At 46.7% G+C, this 13,086-nt stretch overlaps 1 protein-coding gene across 1 annotated transcript; it reads right to left on the reverse strand.

Moving 5' to 3' along the window:
• Window positions 1–2,652: 2,652 nt before the first annotated feature.
• On the reverse strand, window positions 2,653–12,325 carry CLDN1 (claudin 1). Its single transcript, XM_088525539.1, has 4 exons — window positions 12,039–12,325; window positions 4,590–4,754; window positions 4,034–4,118; window positions 2,653–3,506 (listed from the first exon to the last, which is right to left on the reverse strand). Exons 1-4 carry the CDS (start codon window positions 12,259–12,261, stop codon window positions 3,344–3,346), a joined length of 636 nt encoding a protein of 211 aa, XP_088381665.1. The 5' UTR covers window positions 12,262–12,325; the 3' UTR covers window positions 2,653–3,343.
• Between the last annotated feature and the right edge of the window lie 761 nt (window positions 12,326–13,086).

Raw genomic sequence — 13,086 nt, forward strand, 5'->3', positions numbered from 1 at the left:
CCTAGGCACCTTCCTTCTGCAATAGGAAATTTCAGATCAGAATTTGTAATAACCCCTGGAGACAGAGTGTGCACAAGAACATAAAAACATGGGAAAAAATTAATCTCAATGGAAATCCTTGACTAATTGACAGGTTGGAATAAGAATGACTGTAGACCCCAAACTATGCCAGGCAACCAGTCTGCTCCAGGCAGTGCAAGCTCACTCAGCCAACCACATGCCTGTCTTGTTTTGCTCTGCCAGCTTTACACAACCCTAATTAGCTCTATTCCTTTTGTTTGCAGCAGAAAAGCAAATAGCCCTTGGAAAATGAGGGAACAGAGACAGCTTCTTGACCAACTGTAAGAAAGTTTTGAACACAAAGCTTTCACATCACATGCACTCAAAAGCATAAAAGGGGAACACAAAAAAGGCCCCTGAATAGAAAAAGGCTTCCAGGGCAAGCAGAAGGGGAGTAGGTCCTTGCTTCCCCTGGGAGATCACCAGATCTTTGCCCAGAGGTCACCAAAAGCTAGTGCTAGATGGGAGTCATTACCTGGTCTGTAAAAGTTTACACCCAACTGCTTGCACATGCCACCACAGCTGAGGGAAGCATGACATACTCCAGGAAGGTCTCTGGGTGCAAGGCATCCTCCCAGCACCTTCAAGGGCTCCTGTCCTCTTCATGATCCTGCTTGGCCAGAAAGGCAATGAAGTACACAGAGCTTTAAAAAAATAAATAAAATAAAAAGCACAGCTGGCTCTTGTTCTCTAGACAAGGTTTCTGAACTCAAGGCACCACTGAAACAAGAGCATCTCTGCAAGGAACGCTGCAGCTCCACGCCCTGTCCCGTCCCCATTCCTGCAGCTTCCTCCTGTCAGGGAGCCCATCTCCCTGCTCCACCCGGGGTGCGGCGTGCCTTGAAGAGGAACAGACCTTCTGGTTCCTAGGCTGCAATCGCAGCTGATGATTACTGGGTGAGTTTGTGCCAGAGGCCATAGGCATCTGACTCACCACAAAAGAGCTGTCCCCACCTTCACCTGCAGCAGATACAGCAGAGCAACTGCAATCCAGGCAGGTGCCCAAGAGCACAGGCTGCAATCCTCTTCCATGTTCACCATTCGAGTTCTACCCCAAACAAATTAAGTCTGATTTTCTTTAAAAAAGTCAATTTATTGAAATTGTTTAAACACTTTATACAAATTCCCAATACAAGCATCTGCCCCCTGGCTCAGGGTTAATGCCAATACAAAAGTACAGATCCACAGCCCTTGTCTGAGATGACCTGAGCTGCCACTTGGAGGTGCGGTCACATGAGGCAGCCATCATGCACAGGCAGCTCTGCATGAAGCCATGGAAGCTGCACAAGCCATCACCAAACACAGGCCAACATCCACTCAAGCCAAGCAGATGATTTGGTTGGTTTTAGTAACTTCAATTCATGTTGCAGAGAGTGAGGTCAAACAGAGGTACAAACCACTAACACCATGGTTGTACACAGCTCACTCAGCCTGAGGCTCTCCCTATCTGCAGAAGAAAATCAAAGACTGCTGCCTCTGAACATATACACAATTACAAGCCTGGTCAGAAGCAACCAGCTTCCTTGGGAACAGTACGTTTGAGCTTTAGAGAGCTGACACCATCCTTCTAGGAATTATGAGGTTTAAACTCTGGCCAACCTCATTGAGCTTGTTAAAACACTGAAAATGGGGCGTTTCAGAGAAAGGGTTGAAACATTCTATTAACAGCATTTTTCAGATATGACTTTATATGCAATATCTTATCTTTAAAAAGCTGGGTTTCTTCCTCTTTGAGCTTGGATTAAAAAAATGCTAAAACCTTGGAGTCAGTTTTCTTGAAATATGCCTTCATATCTCATCATTGAAAATGCTTAGAAGATAAAAAAGAAGCAAGTGACACTGTATGAGGTATCCTTGGGGAAACATCAAGCGTTGACAAGGCACTATTTGTTTTAACATTAGCTGTGTAAGGCAAACCGAGACAGTAACTCATAACACTCCAAATTAAAACTGCAGATTTGAGGACAGAAACATGAAAGTCAATCCAGAAACTAACCTAGGATTTAAATGCATGAACAACCCAGAGAAACTAAGTTAATACATCTGGTATGTGTGAGGGAGGGAAAAGGTAGAGGTTAAATAGTTACAAGAAAAGTCTGAAATAGAAGAACAGCAGCTTGCATAGGGAATTGTGTGTAGCAGTAAAGCATGTCTGTGTCTGTGCTCCATGTGGAAAGCATTCCTGTAAAAAAAAATGAGGCATTTCTTAATCCCTCTAGGTTGCAGTAGACACACTGGCATGGGACTGAACAGATGGCAAGTCCTGGCCATCTTCAGAACATGTTGATAGGTGGAGAAGCACTGGGACACAAGACATGGAGAAAGGGCAAAAGGGATGACTTCAAAGGAGAACATCACACATATGAAATAATGGCCAAAACCAAGAGGTAGAAAGCACAAGCCAGCATTTTAGCAAAGCAACTCCAAGAAAGGAGAGTTTGTTAGAGGTACCTTGTAACACAAGGGAAAAGTTCAAGAACTAAGTTAGATTTTTAGAGCTAGAATATCAGAAACAATCAGTGGCAGTGCTTAGCCAGGGAAAGCAGAAAGGAATCTTTTTTTCCCACTCGCTTCCTGAACACCAGGGAAACCTGCAGTTTCTTTGGGAGTTCACAATCAGTTTGTGAGATCTCAGTAAGAGTGACATGGTATTACACCAAGCCACATTATACTGTGTCTTCTGTTGGTCAACAGCATGCACATGGACAACTGCATGTTTTTTAATTGCCTTGATCTTGCCAATCTGTACAGAGAGAAGAGTGCCAATGAGAGTAAAAGAGCATTGTCGAATCCTCAAGCATTCCTACACATGTGAAGTCTTTGCCCTAAAACTAGGTATCCCCTTAGCATTGGCTTTATGACTTTGTGTTTGTAAGTGTTCTTTTAATTCCTACACACCCCCCATAATGGGCTCTAACTTAATGAGTATTAGGACTGAATTGTTACCATCTAATTTAAAAAAAAAAGAAAGAAAAACTAAAAAAGCACCAACAGCATCATTTTCCCTTTTACTCCCAAATACTGAAGTTAACCCAAGCTCAGAGGCTTCATCTTTCCAGTGACAATACCTATGAACCTAGGCTAGCTTTCCTCCATGGGCTGGGAGAGAAAGGAGAAGTTACGTCCTGTAGCAAAGAAGATACAAAAATATACACATTTGGAGGAGAGGGAAGAGGAAGGCAGAACTTGGGAAGTCTGAGCTCTGTTCAGGACAGTAGCATTGTAGTGTCTTCTCCAGAGGCTTCTTCACTACCAGTGCTGGTGGCTCCATTTCTTCATTTCATTATACATAATCCTTCCCTGTGGAGGGGGCATTTTTCGGATAGCCTCGGGTGGGTGGATAGGAGGTTTCTTGCCGTGGGCAGGAGCAGCAGAGGAAGGCTCCTCCCAGTATGGCCAGAGAAGCAGCTGCCCAGCCAATGAAGAGGGCTGATCCAAATTCAAACCTGGGGGAGAAACAAGGAGGAGAGTAAATACTGCAGGCAATGTCCCTGGATTACAGATATTGCTTATATTAGCACATTCGCAGGATGCAGGAGGGGGCTGAAACCCTTATGCAAGTGGCTTCCTGCAAGGCAGGCACTTTAGAGTAACAGAGACCTGGGATTCTGACCTTCAGATCTACAAAGCTTTGCACAGTTGGTTGTTCCAGTCCACTCAGCAAGACCATAAGAAGGCCAAGGTCTATAAAAGCTAGGCCTCAGGCATGCAGTAGTAGGAAAAAAACAGAAGTCACAAACTAGGTCTGCTGCAATCCTGCTGCATTAAACCTTGGTGTTACTGCAAGAGCCACCATAATGATGAGATCTAGTCACAACGTTGTTACTTCTGTCCAGTAGGAAAGCTGACCCAGGTAGTTCAGGAAATTCTCCTGCTTTGAGCCACTGTTCATAACTATACCCTGTGAACATTTGTCATGCTCTACATAGCAGCTTTATGAAGTGTTCATGTATTACATAAAATGAGGCAGTACCTGGTGTTGACAGGGGTGAAAGGGTCATAGAAGGCCCGAGCCACTCTGTTGCCATACCATGATGTGGCCACCAGCGCTGCCATTCCTGTGCATGAGAGAACACACACCACTTACTGCTTAAAAAAGCAAAATCAACAAAACTCACTGCAAAAAGTGTCACAGAGCAAGTATCTGAACTGATGCTGAGCTGCTACCACCCTGAGAAAGTCTGAGCTATTGCTTAGACCTGGACGAGAAAGAGGTATTTAGAGCCACCCACATGAGTCACACCAGCACAGGACTTTTGGCAAAATTTTTCTGTGCAGCACGTCTAGATCAGGCCAGCTCTGCTGATGGAGATGGGTGGCAGAGAACCCCCCACTACAGCAAGCATAGTGTAGAGGCAAGAGACCAGATGGGGCTCTTGCCAGCTAGTGGCAACTAGAGAGCCAACAGCTAGTGCTTCTCTTCTCCAGGCTCCCAGTCCCAAAATGCTCTTGGAGCAATGACAGCTCATCCAAAACCTGCCTGCCATTTAGAGTTGGCACATTTAAGGTTAAAGACATGTGTTACCAACCTGCAATGATGAAAATCACTCCACCGAAGACAGCCATCCGCATCTTTTTCACCTGGTCATCTTCCATGCACTTCATGCATTTCATGCCGGTCACAGCAGTAAATATGGCAACAAGGCCCAGGAGAATTGCAGCCACCATCAATGCCCGAGTGGCCTGAAGACTGCCTAGAAGACATTAGGATTTAAATTAGTATAAAGAGAAGGAAATTCTGAAATACAAATATAAAAGATAGTTACTGGACTGACTACCAAAATCATGCATCCAAATACTTTGCCCTGTGCTATTCAGGATACAACCAAGATATTCCTTTTCCACTTTAAACTCTGAGATTGTCATGCATTGGGATCTCAACTTCTTCTAAAGTGCATGGCAAACAAGGGCATGCAGAAAATGCAGGAAATGACCTGGGAATTGCCTTCACACAACTTCTGTTCCCTGACCATTTGAATCCCAATTGGAAGGATATCTGTTTATCAAAGTAGTATTCAAGTTTAGGCTGTTCCTTGAAAACCCCTTTAGATCTATATTTAAATATGAATAGTGCCATACATATGAATAGTTTCACAGCAGTCAACAGGGCCCCTTTACTGCTCAACATTTCCAAAGCCATTTTATAGATACTTCGGTGTTAAATTACATATTTTGGTTCTAACACCCTAAGTTTCTGTTCTAGAAGGTATAAAGTTATTTGTGACAGAAATGGCAACCTTTTTTCCCCCCCAAGTAAAAATAGTTGAGCCTAGCAAGCTAAATACTTCAGGAACAAGTGCTTTAACAGCCTCTTGGTTTTTGAAGAACTGGTGTGGGGTAATGAGTTGCACTTGCCCAGACTCTAAGCAAATAAACCTAATATGCTTCTTTATCCCAGGCTTCGTTTTATAGTGACTCAGAAATAGAAATTCTAACTTTATGCACACATCTGAGATAGTACACACTTTTTGTATCCAGTAAAAAAAAAAGGCCATAAAACATCATTAGTGACAAAACTTCCAAATGGTTGGAACATTGGAAAAATGAGCAGAGGAGAAATAAGAAAAGCTGATCTTTACTGCCTGGGAAGTGAGGCAGTTAAAGTTCCGGAGAAGATCCAAGAGCAGACAGGACTAGATGCTCAATGGAAAGGAGGGTACCAGGAGTACACAGCAGCTGGGACAGACAGCCCATCAGCTTTGAATTCTGCTTTAGGTAAATCTGGCCCTGCCTCTTAACAGAGGAAACTCATTAAGTGGTCTGAGGGCATACTATGAAATCAGTGAAAAAACACTACAATACAGGCAGAGTTCAGAGCACAGAGCAATAGGAAATGCTTTCCTAAGAGGCTTTTATTTCTTGGGAAAGACAGCCCACAGTTAGTTTGGTTCAATGGCTTTTTCTCTCACTTCCTCTAAAGGAGAAGGCTGTCGCCAGGTGTTAATCAAACATTTGCTGCATCACTGATTGCTGGAAGCCACTTATGAAGCCATTTATCACTTCAGCATTAAATCAAAATAGTGGAATCCAATACAAATCTCAAGCAAAACACACACCTCCAGAGCCAGATATTGAACATGAAAAATAATCAAGCTACTAAATGAAAAGCTATGTGAATTTAGAGCTCACCTCAGCTCATGTGATACCATATACAAAACCAATTCAGCCAACATACATTTAAGACTGAACTCTTATCACAGCAGCTCTGGAGAGGCCAAGTAACTGAACACACTAGTTGCTATTTTGCATGGGAAAGACATTTACTGTAGCATTACCAAGTCTGTTTCAACTGTGTAGCTTTGCTGCAAAAGAGTAATCTATATCAAGAGGATTTGAAAGAATTCTTCTAAAATGCTCGAGCTAACAGAATGCCATCTCAAAATAGAAAACTAAATATAATGAACAGAACTCACATCTTTTAAAAAGGTACAATGAACAGAGATTATAAACAAGGGAGCATACATTGAAAAAGTTTATGCAACTTCAGAAGACAGACTGAGCTGATACCAAACCTAGCTAAAACCTCGAGATATACAAGTATTAACTGGTTAAACCCCATGAAAGCTTTGAAAGAAGTTGAACAAAAACTGGTATCTCAGCTGCAGCAGGTATGAAATATGCTGTGAGCATCTCCTACAGCCACTGAAATTCAGCAGCAGAGCCTGGAGGACACCAAGGGCTCCTCACCCCTAAGGTCCTCAAGCCTCCCTATTCCATGGCAGGAGGCAGATGCATTTAGGAAACCAGAGCTCTGGAACATTAAATCAGATTGCAGTGTTTGCAGACCAAGCTCTCCATTATTTTGGGATGCTTCAGTGTGACAGCAGAGCAATATTAGCCAGGCATGCTCCCTTATCCCAAGCTGGCTGCCATGTGTTCAGGCTTTCTGGAAAGCAGCACTTCTGTCTTCCTATCACTTTTGCAATATGTGCAGTGCACTAACTGTGGTTAATTATCATACAGGTGATTAGTCATTATTGTACACATTAGCAACTGCATTGCCAGTAGAAGCTGCACATCCAGAGTCTGAGAAAGCTAGTTTGGTATTAGTTTCATTTTACAGGCTTTTACCAGTGCTTTGACATTTCCAAGGGGTAGAGACATGCAGAACTGCCTCAAGCTGCAAACAGGATGGGCTAACAATGGGCAGAAATGCATAGCAATTTGCCTTTTATAACATCTATCATATTACCGAGAGAAACAGGATTTACTTCTGCATTCCTTGCTGCTGCAGCAAAAGTCTCAAAGGGAACAGGTATTGTCACCTTACATGATAAAGTCTGGGCAGCATCAGTAACCCAAGGAGAAAAGGCCCTGCAGAGGGGTAGACAGATGCACTGGGCACCCAGCAACAGTTGTCAGACAGCAGCAATGTACTATCAATATAAAACCATTTACTTGGAAGCCTTTTTTATTGCTGGTTAGTAATTGCAGACCTGTCTTGAAAATACTAGGAGGAAAGTAGTAAGTGCTAGAACAGCTAATAGCACACATGTGCCATTATGCCCCCCTCATGCCATTATAAATGGTCACGGTTATTTATAAAGCCATAAAAAATGACATGTCAGCTCTCACTGGCTTCACATAGTGAATCCAACCTTAAAAAAAACAAACATGCTACCAGCTAACTTTGACTTAATCTACATGACATACACTTATCTGAACCCTAGGTTCCCACAACCACTATCTGGCACAGATGTAATTGCTGGCAGTTGCATAGTAGTAAGGAAGGACTTTGCTAGCAAGAGTTTGGGGGTATTTTTCTGTCATCACATTCCCTTATTTATCTTGTGTGTATTATCTATGCTAGAGCAAAGCTGTTGGGAAGGTGCCATGGATTTTTGCAATGCCTGTTTATAATGCAAAAATCATCATTATAGTGTAACACAGATTTTCTGATGAAGATTGCTCATTTACTGACTCGTCTGCATATTTTCACATGGACTTATCCTTCCCCTCCAATGGGGCCCCCCTTGAAAAGCAGTCAGCAGCCTTCAAAGCCTCCCACTGCAGTTTCATGAAAGCTGAACCTCCTCAGACAAGCTGGATTTGAGGCTGCTCTGCCCAGCCAGCATGAAAGTTTCTTTGCAAGGCAGGCAAGGTGATGAAGAACTGAACAAGCAGTAGCAAATTCAGAGATCAGCAAAGAACTGCCATGCTCTACACTCATGCTGGCTGAGTCTGAAAGCCTGCTAGCATCTTAGAGGCTCTGACCCCCTTACCAGTCCTTGCAGGGAACCTATGCACTCTGCTACTTTCAGGTATTCTATCCCAGGTTCCTTCAGACATCTCTCCAGAAGCCAGAACACCATCCGGAGAGCACTCAGGCAGCAAGTACACAGAAAAGATCCTGTTTCTTGCTGGAATGGGATGGCCTGAAGGCCTCAGGGTGTGTCCAGTATCAAAGACAGGATAAACAAGCAAGAACTGCCTTCTATCTACTCTGCCTGTCCCAAAGGGAATGAAAATAAAGTTTGATGCTCTCCTGCAGTCACTCAAATTGCGCTGAAGAAAGCTCCCCTGAAAAAGCACACAACATGCATTACCACCATTTCCAGAGGCTTGTGTAGAGGACCTGTAGGCAGCCTGTTTTCCCACAAAGCCTGGAAATTCCCTTACCAAGAGATTTAGTAACACATAGTAACACTTTAATAAAGCTGCTTAGGAGAAGCTGCTTGCAGAGCAATACTAGCAGTGTATTGCAAAAGACTCCAGTTTTCCCCCCCACAGACACAACTTGGCACCTAAACAGGAACAGCCTCGGTGGCATTCCAGGTAACCCTCTATCTTGAGAAAGCACAGCACAAGGGAGCCAATGTTCATATAACTCAATTTCAGGAGAAGGGAACAGGGATTGAGAAACATAGGAGCAAATTAAATCTTAACCCACATGAAAGCACAGATACCATCAGATTCTACCTGCTTATTCCAGATCTGAAGATGAAGCGACAAATGATTAGGACACATTTGTCCCTCCTGCTAGCTTAAAACGCAACCTCCCAACTTTCCCCCAGTATCACAGCAAAACAGCAATAACCCAAAGATGACCCTTTCTAGCCCTCTGTCCCCCCTTCCCCAGCTCCTTGAAACAGGCTCAGCCAGGGTGGCAAAGATGTAGGAGGGAAGATTTCACATTTGAGTGATGCTGTTTGACCCAGAGGGCATTCAAACCCTTGTTTATTTTCTGGGCTGGGGCACAAAGGCTCATTGAGGAGGTACTTGCTTTGGTGATGAAGTGGCAGATGAGTCTCAGCTTGTCTCAAGCACAGAACCTCTCCCAGCAACACCAAACAGGGCAATGAGTATCTTCAGCTGAAGGAGTCTAGAGAGGACCCAGAGGATCCACTTTGAATAGGGTGTCTCAGTGAGGACTTCCAGAAACTGTACCAGGAACCCCACTCCCTCCTGTCTGGTCCTGTTCCCCACATCCTCAATGGGGCACAAAGCTGTGTTAGCTCCACAGCTGATGGCAGAGGACTACAAAAAACACTTCTATGCATGCAGCCATACACAGCTTTTCATACAAGCCATCAAAATGCAGGCCTCCCATTGCCCGAATAGCACATCCCAGACTCCCATAAGCCCTCAGTTGAACACAGCTGCTAGGAAAAAAAAAAAAATACACACCAGTACAGATGAGCTCTAGAAATGTGGCCATGCTGGAAGCTGAAGGTTCCTCAAGTCACTAGCAGCATGTGTCAACTTATGCTAAAAGAATCCCTGATTTGCAGCAGCCAAAGCAGCCAGGCAGGGACACATCTAAAGAAATGGCTACCAGACATCCAAAAGCTTGCTAGCAAAGCTTTCCATCATTCCATGACCTTAAACTACTGTAGGTGTGAAGACACTCAGTCCTTTCTCTGTACTATGTGAGCCTCTCCCATTGCTGCACAAGGCTCTGCCACATGGCTTGGGGCACTCAGGGCATGCGCAGCCTCAGCAGGGAAAGCTCAGCTGCTGAGAAGTGTTTCTGCCCACGTAGATGCTCTGCCTTCCCTGGGACACAAATAAACGATACAGGAGCTCCCGCTGCACAGCTGTATCGGTTCCTGGGTGCGGCTGCTGAAGTGGGTGAGTGTTTTTGTTGTTTTCCAAGCCTCCAACCAAAACAGCAATACCGGTTACCATTGCCCAGGCCTTCAGCTGCCTGTGGGACCCTGAAGCACACCAGAGAAAGCAAAGTCCACAGAGAAGACACTATGTCAGTTGACATGTCCTGCTTTTGAGTGGGAAGGGCACAGTATGAGAAAGCTAAGAGTAGTCAAGGGAAAAAAAAAAGTGTATTTTGGTCACACACTGCTGACTTCCCAAGGAAGAAGACTTCCCCAGTGATACTCGTGTTTCCTGGGCTTCCTGAGGATTTGCAGGCAAAGATGCCCTGTAGGACTTGATAAAAGGCCACTAATAGCTCAACCTCGATCCCTGGCAGCCACAGCTCCCCTGTGGCCTTGGAAGAGCCTGTTTGCAGAACAAAGGTGAGTGGAGCAGCTGTTATTTAGTACTTAGAAATGAATGGGACAGGTCTGGAGGTCTTTTGTCAGGTTTTTAGGAATCTGTCCTGCCACTAGATTCTGCAAGCAAGATTAATTTACACAACAACGAGCTGCAGCCAGAGCCCCTTGGGCAAATTTACCTTTTGCAAGTGACCCATGGGGTGCTGGAGATTCCTCAGCTCTGCGGTACCCTCCCACCCACTCCCCCGATATAAAGATAAAAAGCAGAGCTTATACATAATTACTAATCAAACCACCTTATGCACTCAGTGCAGCCCTGATGCTCCAAGGGTGCTAAATAGGTGCACCATGCACCTGAGGGCCTTTTTGTACCTGATTTGCACCTCCAGCAGCTGCAGGAGCTATGGGTGTTGGGAGGTAGGGGAGCAGGGACACCAGTATGGCCCAGGTGTGGCTCAGGTGTCCAGCTCTGCCACCATCCCTTCCTGTGCGTCACACAAGCAATCCAACTTGGGGATACTCCCAAACATCCCTCTCCACAGTTTATGAGAAACGGTACGCTCATTCATTTGGGAAAGAGAAGGTGACCAAGGTGGCAATTATTCTCTTATTAATTATGGCTGGAGAAAGACTAAGGAGTACCAGGTGCTGTCTGACCAGACCTGGGATGAGGGGGAGGTAATGGGACAGGTCAAAAGGGCTTTTTGTTGTTGCTGTGTGGAAAAAGAGCAATACAACACAATAGTGTTACCCCACCAAGGTAAGCAGCAGGTGTCACATGCAGGAGGACAGCTTTACTATCTCAGGATGATACAGAAGCCTCACAGATTACCCTGAAGTAATGGTCTGCCTAAAATCTACAGGCTGTCCTTATCTGGGCTGGAATCCAGCTCACCTGCCATCCCTCTGCTGAAAAGTCCCCAAGGGGTAACAGTGACCTACTCAAAAGGGAACAAAATTACACAAGAGCAGCAGCAAGATCAAAACATACTCAAAAGTTTCATCAGTGCGAACTTTGCTTTACTGCTGACACCAGAGCCAAAGAAAGTTCCTGATTTAACTGCTACAACCACCACCCCCCACCAAAATAAAATAAAATAAAATAAAATGCGAGTTCTTGCTTGCGGTCAGAGCACTTCACTAAGCAGCGCCCGGGTCAGGAGCTGACCCTCCACGCAGGTGTCGCCAAGGAATGACAGACCTCCCTTGTACCCGGTCTCTTTGCAGGACCGAGTCTTACACGTCCCCGCAGAGCAGGAGGCTGCGGGCTGCTCCCCAGCCCCAGCCGCAGCCGCAGCTCGCCCAGCCCCGACGGGACGGGCATCACAGGCAGCAGAGCGCCCGGCAGAACCGGGGCTCAGACCCCGAGACCGGCGGAGATGCGACGGGACCAGCAGCCCAACCTGGACAGCACGACCACCCCCAGCCCCTGCACGGCCACCCCGACGGGCCGCGCACCCCCAGCCCGAGCCGCAGCGGGCACCGGGGCGACCGGACGGGACGGACCCCCTTGCCCGGACTTACCCTCCAGCTTGAGCAGCGAGTCGTACACCTTGCACTGGATCTGCCCCGTGCTCTGCATGGCGCACGACATCCAGAGCCCCTCGTAGAGCGCCTGGGCCGTCACGATGTTGTCCCCCGCGTAGGATGCCATCTTCCACTGGGGCATGGCCGTGCTGATGATGATGCCGATCCAGCCGAGGAAGGCGAGCACGAAGCCCAGGAGCTGCAGGCCCCCGCTGGCCATGGCTGCGCGGGGGTGGCGGGGGGCGCCGCCGCTGCGGGACGATGCGGGACGAGCGCGGGCAGCTCCGCGCAGGGCAGTGGCGGCCGCGCGCCGCCCCGCGCCCCTTTTAAGGCCGCGCAAAGGGCGCCCCCTGCCGGTCCGCGCCCCGCCCCGCCCCGCGGGGCTCCCCCGACGGCGCGGGCCGCCCCCGGGGACACGGGGGACCGGGGATGGGGACGGGGACGCGGGGACGGGGATCCCCCCCGCCCCGCGCTGCTGCTTCCCGGGGCCGCCGCGGTGTCGAGGAGGGGAGAAAGGCAGGAAAATGTTCCCGGTTCCCCCGAGCCCTTTCCCCCCGGGAAGCCTCCCCGCCTGGGTTGTCCACACACGTGGGGATAAACTGCTGTGAAGGAAACACCAGAGAAGTGATAGGAAATTATTCGGTTGTGATTCAAAGAGGCCACTGGGCAAGCACTGATCATCCATGTACAAATGCTTCCAGAACCCTAAATCCAAACTTTGAATCTATCATTTTAAGAAGGAGCATGTGCTGCACCTTCTTGTTCTCTCCTAAAGCAGATTTAGATTTTCAGATACTTCTATGAACCAAGCAACTTGCCAAATTTATCGAACAAGAGGGCTGATTACAAACCAGGAAGGGAGCAATCCTTCCAAGTCATTTAGTGGTCCTGGTACTACTGTTTTTCTTTCTTCTGTGTGAATATTTGAATACTGACAGATCTGGACTCAGGAGAGCTGGAGTGAGGAAATACCGTGTCTGTCAGAGGGCCCGGGAGCACATGGCATGGCCTGGGTGGTGCTGCTGCCTTTGCCGCAGACTGCACG

This window comes from Tinamus guttatus, unplaced genomic scaffold (genome assembly GCF_059628265.1).
Source record: "Tinamus guttatus ecotype Peru unplaced genomic scaffold, ASM5962826v1 Tinamus_guttatus_pri_ptg000227l, whole genome shotgun sequence".
Taxonomy (NCBI): Eukaryota; Metazoa; Chordata; class Aves; order Tinamiformes; family Tinamidae; genus Tinamus; species Tinamus guttatus.

What these genes read in the sequence shown, in the direction of transcription:
- CLDN1 (XM_088525539.1), bottom strand. Translation starts at nt 12,261, where the DNA reads ATGGCCAGCGGGGGCCTGCAGCTCCTGGGCTTCGTGCTCGCCTTCCTC. An exon ending in CTCGCTGCTCAAGCTGGAGG is followed by an intron (nt 4,755 to 12,038) that starts GTAAGTCCGGGC and finishes AATGTCTTCTAG; the next exon opens with GCAGTCTTCAGGCCACTCGG. An exon ending in TTCACCCCTGTCAACACCAG is followed by an intron (nt 3,507 to 4,033) that starts GTACTGCCTCAT and finishes TTTCTCCCCCAG; the next exon opens with GTTTGAATTTGGATCAGCCC.